The sequence below is a fragment of the Musca autumnalis genome, unplaced genomic scaffold (assembly GCF_047663935.1).
Source record: "Musca autumnalis isolate F117 unplaced genomic scaffold, ASM4766393v1 scaffold_5, whole genome shotgun sequence".
NCBI lineage: Eukaryota > Metazoa > Arthropoda > Insecta > Diptera > Muscidae > Musca > Musca autumnalis.
Genome location: NW_027412088.1, coordinates 2,198,570 through 2,215,034, shown reverse-complemented (window position 1 = coordinate 2,215,034; position 16,465 = coordinate 2,198,570). Strand labels below are relative to the sequence as shown.

Here is a 16,465-nt window from a genome sequence, read left to right as displayed (position 1 = left end):
GCTTTCAGGAAGTATGGACTTGCCTCTGATGAAACTTGTACCGTCGTATGGAGGGCAGTACAAGTTGCTAAAACAAAAATCAAAGCGATTCGAGAGATGGCCCTAAACTGAACTTTTCCTAAATTTTGTGTGGGAGGTACCCGAAGGAGTGGACATATTGAGACCATATTGGAACCTCATATTACTCTGGTAGATAGTTTACGCTATACAAAGTATGGACCAAATCGGTCACTCCCTTCAAGAGTTATCGTGTGCACAAACGTTCCGAACATTTTCGACATTTTGTGGGGGAAGTACCGGATGGAGTGAACCAATGTAGCTCATCTTCGAACTTAAACTAAGTTTTGGCAAAATATTACGAAAGCCAAAATTTGAACCGAATCGGTTCATCCGTTCGAGAGTTATCGTGTGCTCCAGCCAGCAGGACAGAAAGACAGACGGACGGACATGGCTAGATCGACTCCAAATTGTCTGAAACACATTTCGTCCAAACACACTTGGGGTCTAAAACCATTATTTCGATGAGGCACATTTTCATCGTATCAAAGTGTATATACCCTCTTTAGCCTAAAGGCTGAGGGTATAAAAAAGAAAACATTTGTATCAGGAGTCGGGCGATTCAAACTACGACTCATAGACTCCGAATCATAGTCGCGGTATTGTTTGATCGAAAAATACATCTAAAAAAGCTCGGCAACATTTTAGCTTAATCCTGACAAAATATGTTAACTCGAAAAAACTCCATCTGATACGCCAATGATTGTTGTTCCGGCTTATTTCTATCTTAACGAGTAGATGTTTATGGACTCGATGACATTAAAAACTTTTCAAGAACTATGCCCAAAGACTAATCACTTCAGTCAGCAAAGCGGAGGCAAACTTATGAAAATAATAAATGCGAATAAATGCTTATGTTGTCATCATAAATTTGACTTCGACAAAAGCGCAAAAGTACTCCTATAATTCCAAGACAAAATATTTATTTAGAGACTGAGGATGATCGTTAATGATAGGATTCCAGAAAAAGGTTCCATTCCAAAGATGCTATTATGGGCGCAAGTGATCTGGCATTCCATTTTTTATGTGAATCACCTATGAATTTTATATGAGCGTGACCCCAAACAAAAGATGCTGTCCACTAAACCGTTATCATTCCTCAACCGCCGTATTCACCGGACTTCGCCCACAGCCGACTTCCGAAAACTGAATTAATTATAGCGTTTTTATCAGGCCTCGTATGTGTTTATACACTCCGGTTCATCACAAGTAGAACCAACCAATTTTGCTTACAAATACGGTTATGTCTAACAATAGGAGAGGAATTGAAAATTATATTTTTGTGGACATGTAGAGTATATAGTAGCCGATATTTTCAATACATAACATGTTTCGCATATGCGTTATCTCGCTTTATGAAAATATTTCAAAATATTGGCATGTTTTAATGGTTCACCAGGATAGAATCACCATAAGAATTTGCACAAATCCTTTGTCAGATGTGGAAAACTTTTACAAAAAACTACTTATAATTAAAAATAAAGTCCGTGAGTGTCCATTTCCAACAAATATTGGGCAAAAAAATTATATTAGGGTCTTGGAATATGATGAATATCGATGCTTAGAGCTCCAAAAAATATTGTTATGAAGAAATCGATAGAAACTATTTACAAAGTCAAAATTTTATACTGAATTGGGTTCAATGTTTTCAAGACTACAACAAAAGTACAAAAAAGTCACATTTGATAGCTTTATAAGCCCGAAACAGAAGAAATATTGTAAAGATAATTCAATTGTGGTGAATGGTGACATGAAGCGTTCGGCGATTGGATTTTCTTTATATTTTGAACTTGTAGATGTCCACAGCCAACGAAACTGATTTCCATTCATTTTCCCCAGACAAAATATCAATCATTGAATTGGAAAGACAGAAATATGAGTTATCTTTACCACATTTCTTCTGTTTCGGGCTTATAAAGCTATCAAAGGTGGCTTTTGTGTTTTTTTGTTGTAGTCTTGAAAATATTGAACCCAATTCAGTATACAATTTTGACTTTGTAAATTGTTTCTATCAATTTCTTGATAAGAATATTTTTGGAGCTATAAGCATCGATTTGCATCATATTCCAAGGCCCTAATACATTTTTTTGCCCAATATTTGTTGGCACTGAACTTTCACGGCCTTTATTTTTAATTACAAGTAGTTTTTTTGTAAAAGTTTTCCACATCTGAAAAAGGATTTGTTCATTTCATAAAAGGAATAAAAAGTGCCGTTATAACGCATATGTGAAATATGTTAGGTATTGAAAATATCGGCTATTTAATTCCTCCCTATCGTTAGATATAACGGTATTTGTAGCCAAAATTGGTTGGTTTTATGTAATAATTTGTAAATTTGGAAGATTCAAAAATGGAAAATATTGGACAGTTGTGTTATGATACCAATTATGATAACAAATAAAAAAGGGATAACCTTACGAATTGCTAATCTCATTTGCCAGTCCATTCCCATTTTGGAAGCACACGTGTCTCGTGTATTTAGCACTGATGCAATCTCAACAACGTTGCATTTATATTCTCAAAAGATGCCAGCGATGGCAATTATTTGAATAGTCATTCACTTTTCAGTACGCCATTCACAAAATTATGTACATTGGTATTATTTTCCAGACATATAGTGCATCACCTCAGTTAATATATAGAAGCGACGCCAAACACATTCTGTTATGTCTGACTTTCAAAATGTTTTCCAACAATATTTCGTGTTTCATAATCTCCGCTGGGCTGAATTTCTCCAATGTAGAAAACAGTTTGAGTATTTTTTACCTTAGGAACGGCCTCCTAACTCAGCTGTATTTACATACATAATTTGAAAGTCTGTCTTTAGATTAATATATGTTTGTAACTTACGTTTCATTTGGTTTAATGGACACTTCCAGTTCATTAGCCATAGGTGGCTACAAATCGCAGCTTTAAATTTATAAAAATGTAATAATAACTTTCACAATTATTATAATTATTTATTGATTGATTATACTAACTACAATTTGCTAATACTAGCGTTGGACTTAGTCTTCTTTTACTATCGAATCTAATACAGGAATTATGATCAGCATCTCCGTATGCCTGATTTCATCACAATCGTACAAATGAATGTATTGTTCCAATGTGTGAAAATCAATAACCAGTGAATATTAGCATGTAAACAAACAACAACAAACAAATGTGAATATGAAATGCTTAAATTCATAAATTTGCGACTCAATTCTGAAACATCTTGTCTGGCAAATATATTTTAGTCATTAAAAATCAGGAAAGAAACAAGTGTACATTTGCTCCAAACCATAACAAGTATGAATATACAGGTGAGGGCAAGCACAATGGACAAGAATTCCTGTGGCTGGGTGTTCGATATTGAAATGAGAATAGCATTGACCACCATGGGGCGTAATTTTAACATTACCGCCAATTTATTCAATTAGACATTGTTGAGCACAGGCAAACTGGGCCGGCTAGATTTATTTGTTTAAATTATAATTAAACAAACAACATTCAAAACATACACACTGACGCACATACTACACCCATACATATGCGTGTTCATATTTATGAACTTGGGTGCATTTGCATTAAATATGCAACTATGTTAAAAAGTAAAACATTTATAGTAGAATAAAAGGGAAGATTCTCGGACCCATTGTTAATTTGTTTGCAAACAAAGTACTTACATAGCTTGTTGAAAAAATGTGACCAATTAATTTGTTTATCATAAAAATAATTTGCTGATTAATTGTTAAATCACAAAATTCTTGTACAGAAGCCAATGTTTATTTCAGATAGTTTGAAAGTCATATGACATATGCTCTGTTCCAGAACCTGCAAGAAGCTACTACTTTTTACTACGATAACATTTTTCCTTTATGTTATCGAAAAAAATAGTAAAAATTAGTAAATTCTTGCAGTACTGGAACAGAGCAATAATTATATAGAACATTTGTCCTATCAGATAAATTGCGAATACATTTCCAACCGAACCAACCGGTCATTTACTTTGTCTTCACAATTTCGATATCTTAGATAATTTGCGTCAAAATCGCCATAGGCAAGAGACATGTATTCGTGTGATTTTCGCAATTTATAACTCGATAGGCTCAAAACTATGTTGTTGTCATGGTTCAAATGACCCCGATATATGCCATCATACCATATTGGCCAGAAGGCATTTCGTAGATTTTTTCTCCGAAATACAACACATACTTACTGTCTTATCCGCTTGTGCATACATGTTCATAATTTTTGTTCTTTATGGAAAGAGCTAGAACTTTGCCTCCAATAGTGCGTAAAAATTCTTAACGGCTTTGAAGATATGATCATGAAAAAATTTTCCATTTGAACATCCCTTTATTAATCAGTCCATAAAAGTAAAAGATGGCGGGATAGGGAACGACACACGTTCTCTTTTTTGGTCTTCTATAAGGTTGCGGTGTCAGAATGTTGTTAATAACACTGTGCTACATGAACAATTTACAGGGGTTCTGGTGCCTAACTTCGGTTTTGTGGGAGTCCATGAAAGACTAAAATACCTTTGGTTTCTTTGGGATTTAGCTAACAAATAGCTAATTTAAAAACAGGAAAAAGCTTTTCCTCGGGCCCTAGGCCGCGTAGAAGATACCAAGCACTTTAATTATTTACTTTTAGCAAGAAGATAATTTACTTAGCTTTCCAAAATGGGGAAAAACAATGAAATTGGTTGAAAAATTGAAGAGCTATGTAATTTTTTGTGTTTTAATTTTTTTTCATATTTTCCTTTATATATCATTGGTACCTTAGATCGTATGATTGTATTTTTTTACTTCATAATTACGCACTAAGGTACCAATGTTATATAAAGGAAAATATCAATAACAAGTAAGAGGGAGCTATAGTCGGACGGGGCCAACCATGCCGTGGGCATTAGTTTTCCACAGAATTTATTTTATATTATTACGACAAGTTGTATGTTATTTTAAAATTTGTATTAAAAAAATCAAACGGGCAGGGCTAAATTTCCTCCAAACATACTTGGGGTTTAAAACCGTTATTTCGATTAGACACATATTTGGTCGTATCGTATAGTAAATCTTCGTTTGCCTAAAGGTTGATATATAAAAGACCAATATTTCGGGGTATTGCATTGCTTTTTATCAAAGGCGATACACAAACGTCAGACCCCGTACAGCATAGTAATTTGTTCTTAATTTGTCGGAATATGCCACCCAGAATTCAAAATATGTAACAAAAACTAAATTTGAATATTTTCTCAAAAAATTATGGCCAATTTCACCCGCTAAATACTATTCTATTATTATCCAAGATGATTGGCATTTTCCTTGACAAAAACCCTTTCTTCGTGCAAAACTTTGCCAGTATTGAACTATAACTGAGACATCTGGTCTGATTATGATTTCACAGCACAATTTAAGCTGTGGGATAACAGTATAAAATATGATTTAACTTTGTTATCTGAACACGTACATAACATAGCATAAGATCGAGAATTCCTTTTTCAAATATAATTTCTTGAGAGGAATATATCTTTCAGCAATAATGATATAGTCATTACACTAAACTTTTGGCCAATTTTCACACAAAAGTTTTGGTCCGTATAATATTTAGGGGGCTAATATTATATGATCATCATGTCAAATTGTAAGCTTCTTCTTTGTCGCAAACCCAAACATTACGTAAAATTTCGAGCCGACCAGACTATAATTGCAACCTACAGAGACGCTACAAAATTTGGATTTTTGTCCATTTCATGCCCTAAATATTTTACGATCATTACCAATAACAATAGGTGTTTATTTTGATCTGAACCCGATTTCATGACGATTGGTTCATAATTGCAGCCTGGAGTTTGATTACAATTTTTAATGGACGGACGGACACATATCACAAAATCGCCTTCTCTCGTCGAAATATGAATTTTGGTATACCACATGGGGGGTCTACAACAAATATTTCGCGGTGTTACATTCATTTTTGGAAAAACTAACTTACACTCTTTTCCACATTGTGGTGTAAGATATAAAAATGTAAAACGCAAAAATGGCGTAACACTTCTATTTTTTTAACCTATGTCATTGTTTCTCTCATCTTGGAAAACAAACTAATTTTTTTTCTTGCTAAAACTAAATAATTACAATGTTTGGTACCTCCCAGCAAAAAATTCCTCCCAAAATCATGGGTTTTGTAAGGGATTTTTGGCAGCCGTAACTACTCTCAAACCCCCTTTCTTCCCCATTATTTTTACAAGGGCATGTCGCACTCAGTTTGTAGTTATTTTATGACCACTAGAATAACTAGTTATTCTGTGGCCACTAGAAGTTGAAAAGTAAGATGAAAAAAAATTCTATTTTTAGACAGTTGATGTAGAGAATTTGTTTTTTATTTCATCACACATCTTACTTTTATTTTACTTTATTTTATTTCGTTGTGTGCCCGAATTGAACCCACGAACCCTCTGATTTCTAATCAAAGACACTACACACTATGCCACGCACACGAATATTAAGGGTTGCTTAAGAACTTAAATGTGCAGTACACATGTGCACCACGAACTGTTATTTTTAATTAAAAAAAAACTCTCGTGCCGACGGTGAGCGTTGAACACACAACCCTAGGATTTCTAGTCGGACACACACTAACTGTGCCACCGTCGTCATTACTTAGTGAGGAGTAAAGTAAGTAGGTTTTCCTTGTAAATTTTGTAAGAAGAAACCCATTACTTTTCAGATTACTTGTAATGTGAAAAGAAGCTTGTTTACATTACTTTGTAAAGGGTTACGTAATGACTACCGGATCCAAATTTTTGTTTCGTGTTTTTATACCCTCAGCATTTATGCTAACGAGGGTATATACACTTTCATACGGGCAAAATGTGCTTCATCGAAATAATGGTTTTAGACCCCAAGTATGTTTGTACGATATCCGTTTTAGACAATTTTGAGTAGATCTAGCAATGTCCGTCCGTCCGTCTGTCTATCTGTCTGGCTGGCTGGAGCGCACGATAACATACTTCCTGAGAAAATTAGCTGAAAGTTGCAAGAAAATCCCTATGACACCGAACGGATCTTCCGATTCGATCCAAAATTTCGCCTTAGTAATATTTTGTCCAAATATAGTTTAAGTTCGAAGATAAGCCATATCGGTCCACTCCTTCAGGTACTCCCCCACAAAAGTTCAAAAATGTTCGAACAAATTGGTCGTACGTTAACTCTTGAAGGGAGTGGCCGAATTGGTCCATACTTTTCACATCCTAATATATCCACCAGATATAAGTCAGTTTCAAATATGGTGCTTCCCACACATCGAATCACTTTGATTTTTGTTGAAGCAACTTGTATTCCCTGCCTCAATTACGATGGTAAAAGTTTTTTCAGGGGCAAGTCCATACTTCTTGAGCAAACAGCCCGAAGAAGATCAATTTTTTTAGTATCTCCTCCGCAAAACTTTTGATCTTCAATCCTAATCAACATTTTTGTCGCTTTAAACGCCCAAAATTTTTAAAACCCCTAAATACTTACGTTTTTTGGGAAAAAATGTTTCAGTATTCACAGGCTGAGGGTATATCTCTGTCGACACTTTTTTACTTGTTAATGTGTCTTTTCACAGTTAAGCCACAATAAATTAGTCATTTGTAAAACGATTTTTAAAAGTTATGTAACCGTTGTGAAGACATATGGTATGCCCGTTTTAAGTTGGAACCCCGTTTTCGATACATTTACTGTTATAAAATCAAAAAAAAAAAAAACGGAGCGACCCAAATAAACCAAAGGTACTTTCGTCTTCCATGGGCTCCCCCAAAGCCGAATTTCTGCATCAGATCATCTGCAAAATTGATTTGTCAAATTTTGTATCATAACTTTTTAATATTATATCGACACTTCCAAATAATAGTATGCTAAGTCTAAAAAGTGAGTTTTGCAGGAGAAGCTCTCAAAGTGTGGAAATTTTTTTGACCTTCAGTACTATGCTAAGTAAATATTAGTTTATAACTTCGGTTCGAATTGTCCGATTATTACCAACATTTGACAGAATTTAAGGTAAAGGACGTTAAATATAAAAATGTAAAGAACTTGAAAACATGCTAAGTCGACTTAGCATACTATTGTTTGGAGGCGTCGATATATCATATCAATTAAAAGTGGTCTGTGCGGGACCATTTTAAATATTTAAATGAAATAAAAGTTATTATAGTACTAATAGGCAAATAAATGACCTATTCGTGCAACAGGCAATAATTTTTTGAGATTTTTTTCTCAACTGTTCGAAGAAGTGATTTCCTATTTTAGCTGAGGACTGCATATCTCTTAATGTAATCTTGCAAATAATACATATGAGTTTTAGAGATATACCAATTTCGGAAATCGTTTGGGACACCTTTCAGCAGAGTGGATTGTCGAAAGCATACGAGGTCTGTAGTGCGATTCTCTAACACATTTTTGGAGTTACCGACAAAAATCCTTAAAATTAAAATGGTTATAATTTCGGTAATTAACAATATTATTCGGCAAGTTAACGACCAATAAAAAGTAGTAGTAAATTTCTACCGATAGCAACAGTGTTGTCAACTTTTATTTGAACGTTTCATTCATAATTTTGTGTTTTAAAGTTACCGATTTTTGTCGGTAACTCAAAAATGAGTTAGGGAATCCCAGTACTGATCAAAAATAACCGTTATTTTCAAATTTCGTGAGTTACGCACAAATGTTAGATTTGTCATATAGTCATATTGGCCAAACACGATAAAGTAGTTTTTGAAAAGAATTTCTTGAGTCATTTTTTTCCAAATTCATATTCTATTTGTGGAGATCTAGGAGAATTTACTACTAGAAATTTGAGAGATATGGCTAGATATATAAGTCATGTATAATAGCGCGAACTGCTTAAGAAAAGTATTTCAAAAAACATTATAAAGGGTACATATTTCTATTGTAATCGGTTCAGTATAATATATCGTGTGTAATAATCGGGTAGTTGATTTGGCCCTTTATAGGCCAAACAAACAATTATCGCAAGTAACGACATCGCTTTTAACGAAATATTGGTTGTAACGATGCTATTTGTGTTTTGCAAGCGGCTTGTCGAAAAGATTGTAGTAAAAAGAAACTCTTCCAATAATTTTGTAGATTCAAAATGAAGAAAAATATTTTAGCAAGTTAAGAATTTGCTTCGCATAATCAGAATATGATATACATATGTAAACATATGTAATAAGTTTGGATTTCCTAAGCCATTGCGGTAATTTCCGGTGATGGAACATAAACCGGTTTTCTTTACTCGAAACACTTTACGTGGTAATTCGATTCATTCCGCATTGTATCTCTATAGCAATCCGATGATCATAGACAATTGATTATTATATGTATGTATATTTATATACATACATATGTATGTATGCAGGTATGTATGTCTATCTGGTTTTGTCGAAGAGAAAAATAAACACTTTTTTGTTCAATTCATATTTTGTTTTTCATTTTATTTACAGAGCATCAATTAATTGTTATTATTATTCTTAATATTACTGTTGTTGTTGTTGCTGTTAAATTTTTAATAGTTAGCTTGGTTCGATGAATACGTTTTACGCTATTTACACAAGTGAATAAAAACTTTATTTGTGTGTGTGCATTATATGTATGTATAGGGGTATATCAATCAGAAATACAATAAAATATAAATATAGGGGGGATTATGGTTGTCGTAGTACCAGTTGCCTGAATTTCTCTGAATATCCACCAGGGTAACAGAGGATTATTGTGATAAAGACAGCTATCTCAAATTTGATGCCTAACGGACCATTCACACACCGATACCTTTCACTTTTTTTCATCAACAATGATTTCATCTCCAGCCTGAATATTATAACTGTACAGTAGCTTATTAGGATAACGCATCTCCTCGGGCCCAAATTCCCTATAGTCTTGGTCCAGGTAATATAGGCGCATTTTATTCGCAGGCAACGGGATAATTTTCTCCAATTTGACTTTGAGATCGGCCACTGTACGATACAAATCAACATGACGCGATTCAGATTTGTCGCCATAGGTTAGAATGATTTTGACACGTTTGTCGGGTTTCAAACTTATGTTCACCAAAGGATCCAGTTTGCCGTGTTTGGCAACTAGATCGAGGTAACGTTTGGGACGTTCACTCTCCGGCTTATCCATGTAGTAACGTATAAAGGCTCTTTCGGCATCCTCGCGTTCATCGGGCGTTATAACACCTCCTCCATTAAGGATGGCAACATTCGGCAAGCGGGCTATGAGTAATTGTCGTCTTTCGTGTTCGGTACATTCCAGACGGTCCCAGAGGGGCCAGTTTTTCACACGCAGATTTTTCAATTTAGGAAATGTAGCCAACCGGTCTATGTCGTCCCACGTGTTTATAGAGGCATAGCTGAGATTGAGAAACAGCAGGTTGGGGAAATGTTTCTGGGGTAAACCATCGTCATCGACGGCATCGGAAATTGTAGAATTGTCCTGCTTTTCGGGAAATTCAATGGCTCGAATTGGACAGTCGGCCAGTACCAAATTTTCCATGCAGGGAAAGATTCTACCCAAACGACATATTTCTGGCCACTGCTCTACAGGGTTGCCGGTGAAATGCAGAGTTCTCAATGCTTTATGGGGAGAGATTTTTTTGTATTTGTTGGTGTGGGAAGACTCCTTGGCATCACAGCATTTACACTTATCACTATTGTCGAGGTCTGTCGAGGCCGCAATATCGGCCGTATCAATGAGTACCTCTTTGTAATCGTTTAAACTTAAATGCAACTCCTCCAGCACGGGGAGGTTCTTTAGCAGAACGTCAATACTTTCCCAGTTCAGGTAGGTGCCGTTCAAAACAATGCCACGCAGATTGGTTATGGGCGGTGCGGACAATTTGGTCAGCGGGTTGCTGAGGTTGTTCTTGCTCAGATTCAAGAATTCAATCCGTGGCATGTGTTCCACAATTTGGAAGACTTCGTGCCAGTCCTGTAATTTGTTCTGAGCCAAATCAAGTTCCCGCACTCGACGGCATTTGTCTTTGATGCTTTCGAAATCGCCCGCACAATCAATGTCACAGTCGTTAAGCACCAATAGTTCAGGCACACATTGCAGAGGCGGCAGTCTTGGTATGAATATGGAAACTAATCGGTTAGCACCTGTTCCAGCTGATGCTGCTGCATCCACATCTTTGTCTTCCTCCTCTCCGTTGTCATCACAATCGGAAAAGTATTTTCGTTCAATTGCTTCTAATAGCGAAGGCATCTTTGGGGTCGTTGATTGCTGCCGTTGTTCTAGGTTCTGATGATGGCGGTATTGAAGCTGCACTTAATAGCTGCCTTTAAATGGTATAGCTGCAAATGTTAAGTCGAGTCAATTGTTCAACTGCTGGCATTTGATTCATTCAAAGACGTTGCGAAAAATCGATGCAATTCACGCTTCTCTTGCTGGCGATTGGACCCGTGCTCTCAGTATTGGGTTTTGTTTTGCTTTCAACTTCACTCGTTGTTGTTTGTTTGTGTCGGTGGTTGCTGCTTTGTTGTTTACATATATTTTCCTTTGTAGTCGTTTGCTGAAAAAAGCCAATAAAAACATATGACTCGACCAATCTAGTGGAAACGGGACTTACTGATGGCACACACACACACACTCAATGACAGATGTCAGCAGGGTATGGAATAGAGAGGTCAGAGGTCACCGATGTTTTCTGACAAATATTGATTTCCTTCCTCTGAAAAAGTTTTAGATACTCCCGAAGAACTGCAATTACCGAGCGACTTAGAAGAGGGTTTTGTTGTTTTTCGTCGTTGTTCGTTCAGCTACAGAACGAGGAGTTTTCCGTTGACTTGTTTCAGTTAGCTACATATAACTGTTTGAGGCCTCTTTGTTGAACGGCAAACAAAGCAAGTTGACTACAGTGCATCCATCAGCTGTCCACACTCAATAGAATGTACATAACCCTCTGGTGCGACCTTCCAGCTGGGGCCGCTGGAACTGATTTGCTAATAAATAGTTGCCACTCTGGTCACTCTGGTGGAGCCAGCCTTTCATATGCTGCCAATTTACTAATCTATTCCATGTAGGTTACATGTGTTTGTTTTCGTTGCCTTCGCCCGTCTTTTCTTCTGCTATTGCGTTTGGACAGTGGAAGAACGGACAGACCCAAAGCTGGTCGCTGGTCGTCGTGCGCTATAGCTACTGGGTGATGTAATTGCACTTTTGCTTGTTGCGATTTCGTTTTTTTATTTTCGTTTAAGTGGCGATTTTATTTATTTTTGATACTGAACTCTTTCATGGATGTGCATCTATTTAGGTTGAAATACTTTTTTGCGTTTACTTTTAATTGCGCACTAAAAACTTTTGGGGGTTTTGAGTGAGCACTCACGTCGCGGTATTGTAATTTTTCAACTGCTGTGCTTGTGAATATTGGAAATTCTGTTATTATTACTGTGCTTCCCTTCTTTCTGTTTTTTTTTTTTATTATTATTTTTGAACAAAGAAACAACGTCGAAAAGCGTTTTGTGTGGTGGTGGTGTCTAAAAACAATGACTGCCTCTACGACCGTACGCTAAAAACAAAAACGTTTGCTACGTGAATTTCGTTGTTAGAGGTCCGTCGATTCGCTTTGCTCTGCACTACTACTCTTGCCAGATGGGATTTGCTCTACTCTTTCACAGCGATAATGGTACTCAGAGCGAGTGCTTTGTTAGCTTTCTGCGGGACGTCGTGCAAGTGGTGGAGGACGCAATGACTTGATTCTAACTGTGCTCTTTTAGCCGTTGTTGACTGATTTTTTTGTTGTAAAAGCGCACTCTGTGCTCAGTCGTAGTGTATTGAAAAATCTTAGTGAGAACCCACATGGCCTGTTCGAAAGAGTGTGTACCACACAGAGTTCCGTTGTGTGTGTTGACTTTTTGTGTAGGTCGTGTTGGCTGTCTATTATGTTAAACAATTGGTCGCAATGTAGGGAATGTTAAACTTTGTGGGGCCTTATTTAAAATTTGTGGTTATTCCTATATTAAAACAAGTAAAAAAGTGTCAGTCGGCTTTGCCGACAGAGGTATACCCTCAGCTAATGTGAATTGAAACTTTCATCTACGGACAGATAGAATGTATTTAGCGTCTCTTCAGAATTTTGTGGCCCTTTTTTCAACATTTGAACTTGCCTACAAAAATGTGGATTCGGAATTAACACTAATGTTGAACTTTTGTGGGGGACCTACCCTTAGGGAGGACCGATATGGGCCATTTTAGAAGTTAAACAAAATTTTGAAATTTGATTCGAGAGCAGGTCTTAAAGTGAACTTATCCGAAATTGTGTGTGGGAGGTACCCAAAGGAGTGCACAAATATAGTCCATATTCGAACCTAATCTATATCTGGTAGATATATTAGGATGTGCAGAGTATGGATTACATCAGTCACTCCCTTCAAGAGTTATCGTGCACATATTTTTTCCGAAGATTTTAGAATTTTTGTGAGGGAGGTACCTGAAGGAGTGGACCGACATGGTTTATCTTACAACTTAAACTATGTTTGGGCAAAATATTACGAAAGCCAAATTTTGGACCGAATTGGCAGATCCGTTCGAGATTTATCTTGTGCGTTGTGGTTTTTTGCACCTTTTAGGCTATTTTCTCAGGAAGTATGGACTTGACCCTTATGAAACGTGTACCGTCGTATGGGGACAGCGAATACAAGTTTCTACAACAAAAATCAAAGCGATTCGAGAGCAGGTCCTAAACTGAACTTTTCCGAAATTGTGTGTGGGAGGTACCCGAAGGAGTGGACCGATTGAGTACATATTTAAACTTCATCTAAGTATGGTAGAACTTTCACGATGTACAAAGTGTGGGCCAAATCGGTTACTCCCTTCAAGAGTTATCGTGCGCACAAATTTTCCGAACATTTTCGAACTTTTGTGGGGGAGGTACCGGAAGGAGTGGACCGATATAACCCATCTTCGAACTTAAACTAAGTTTGGGCAAAATATTACGAAAGCCAAATTTTGAACCGAATCGGTTGCTCCGTTCGAGAGTTATCGTGCGCACCAGCCATACAGACGTACAGACAGACAGACGGACGGACATGGCTAAATCAAATCCAAATTGTCTGAAACACATTTCGTCCAAACATACTTGGGGTCTAAAACCATTATTTCGATGAGGCACATTTTGCCCGTATGAAAGTGTATATACCCTCGTTAGCATAAATGCTGAGGGTATAAAAATACAAATGTAGTCGGACCTCGATTATCCGTAATGGTCAGGACCAAGGGCATTACGGATAATCGATTTCCCGGATAATGTTGTAGCTCTGTTTCTCATATTTTTGTAATAAAAAAATTCGTTCTTAGAAAAATTTATAAATAAGAGCAATTATGAATTTAATGTGAAGTCTAAAATAATTCATTTGTGCATTGTTTCTGTCCATTAATATTTGGTTAAATGAATCGGTGCAAACTGATAAAAAATTCGTTTCCGGATAATCGAGGTTCGGCTGTATTTGAAAATATGTTTTCTATGCGAGGAGACCTATAGTGGAGTTTTGTAATTCTATTTAACCGATAAAAATCGGTAAAATTAAAAAAATACTGTTGCTATCGATAGGACGTAACGGCCGCTTTATTTTGATCACTAACTTGCAAATAATAAAAACGAAATAATTATTATAATATAATTGTAGCACAAACATCCCATAGAGCACAAAGGAAATGTCGCCAACATTACTGACGGGTATTTTACCACCGTGGAAAATTTGTTGATGTTGCCTGGCCGGGGAATCGAACCAACGACCTTCTGCGTGCAAGGCGGGTGTGCATACCATTGCACCACGGTGGCACCCACGAAATAATTAAAAGTAGAAATTTCACTAAAGTTGTAGAATATTGTAATTATTTTTCATACCGACAAATTGGCAATTAAATTATTGAAGTGACCCTTTTGAATGTATGTTGCTATATATATATATAAGTTACATCAAGCTATAGTATTCGGTTCCTCGTTAAAATACCACAAATTAAGGTTATCGACACTTAACATTTCAACTTACCAACGATTGTCGATTTTTTTCATGAAGTAATTAACGAATAGCACTACTGGGCTTCAAATTCCAAATGGGCTATACTTATCCTTACAACTATTCACTACTATTCAAAAGTTCATTAGCAAAACTGATTGTGTTTAGTCTTCATATAAAAGTCGGTCCGATACGATAAATTTCGAAAGTCAAAAACAGATTAATTTGCTAGCACAGTTTGGACATGATGAGGCCCCTGGCAGATACCGCATGACTTTCACTTTCTTGGTCATATAACATTTTTGGTGGTGAATCGCTGCTGTGATCAATCATCGCATGAAAAAAAACAGAGGCCCTCATTGAAATGGAAAGTCTGTTGTCTGCGAACGATCAACCTTCGCAGTAGCTTTTACAAGACAATCGAAAAATTCTGATCGCAATGAAGATCGTTTCAGCCATGTGCCATGTAAAAAGTTTTTGGGGACACCACTGAATCGGTTGTGTGTTGACAACGACCTTGCGGCCAAATATAGTTTAATTTTCTTTAGAATTTTGTGTGGCATTTAATGTAGCTGCCGTTCGAAGACCATCAGCTAAGCAGACAGTCAGCCAACCAGACCCCAAAACACTTATGCTTTCGATCAATGAGGTTAGTGTCCCACGAGTTCGTTGGCTGTGACCTTTGCTAAGAATATCAAAACTGATGTTTTTCATTGTACATTGCAATGTGTGGTGGTTGTGTTTTAATTGTTATTAGGGAGCATCACTTATAGAATGATTTCAGAAAGAAAACGAAAAAGGACCCGTTGTTAGTTAAAACCACCAACTACCAGTGGATTCTGTATAGTTCAGCTTTCAGTTTCTATCAATAGAGTGACATTACCAAAAGTTGTCATTTTAAGTTCGTCTTTTGAGAGCCGACTTTCCTCAATAAACGTACTATGCAGCAATTGTTTTTCCGGGAAAGCTGTTTAACAAACTCGTTATTTCAATTTGTTTGTGTAAAAACTTTGGCGTTAAAATAATTTCTTTGACAAATTACTGTTCTGAAATTCGAAACAGATCAATTGAAAATTTAATTTTTTTTCATTTGAATTATTTAATTTAAAATTAGCTGCGATATTAGCTGCGTCTTTTTACGTGATAATTAGCAATAATTATTACTAATGTTGCAGATTTTGACAGTTGTATAAAGGAAAAGTTGCTGAAAAAATGTTTCAGCAACATTTAGCAAGTTCGATCAGCTTTCTGTAATCATCTGCTAATAGTCAGCTGCTCAATGTTTATCTGATTTTTGTGGAAAAATACTAGAAATATTACGATTCAGCTATATTTATTGATTATTTTATTAATATATTAAATATTTTTTATTTATTTTGCTTAAAATTGAATAACTTTTTCATTGCTTTGGTGTTAGTTTTTCTT

At 36.1% G+C, this 16,465-nt stretch overlaps 2 protein-coding genes across 24 annotated transcripts in view; both read right to left on the bottom strand.

Annotated features, from left to right (window-relative positions):
- KCNQ (KCNQ potassium channel) overlaps nucleotides 1-16,465 on the bottom strand; it is a 117,092-nt gene that overhangs the window by 44,639 nt on the left and 55,988 nt on the right. For 3 of the 23 annotated variants that reach the window (XM_073991204.1, XM_073991208.1, XM_073991226.1), the window contains exon 3: nucleotides 2,908-2,967. The exons of 19 other annotated variants lie outside the window; for them this stretch is intronic. In XM_073991204.1, coding sequence (XP_073847305.1) covers nucleotides 2,908-2,948 — 41 coding nt within the window. In that variant the 5' untranslated portion in view covers nucleotides 2,949-2,967. Of the gene's footprint in view, nucleotides 1-2,907; nucleotides 2,968-15,073; nucleotides 15,094-16,465 lie in introns of those variants that run through there. One more of the 23 variants, XM_073991206.1, reaches the window with a different exon arrangement.
- mlt (tubulin folding cofactor E like protein mlt) lies at nucleotides 9,586-12,853 on the bottom strand. The gene is made up of 2 exons (XM_073991235.1): nucleotides 11,653-12,853; nucleotides 9,586-11,595 (listed from the first exon to the last, which is right to left on the bottom strand). Exon 2 carries the CDS (start codon nucleotides 11,286-11,288, stop codon nucleotides 9,855-9,857), a length of 1,434 nt encoding a protein of 477 aa, XP_073847336.1. The 5' UTR covers nucleotides 11,289-11,595; nucleotides 11,653-12,853; the 3' UTR covers nucleotides 9,586-9,854.

Excerpts from the sequence above, each read along its gene's own strand:
- mlt (XM_073991235.1), bottom strand. The coding sequence starts at position 11,288 with ATGCCTTCGCTATTAGAAGCAATTGAACGAAAATACTTTTCCGATTGT.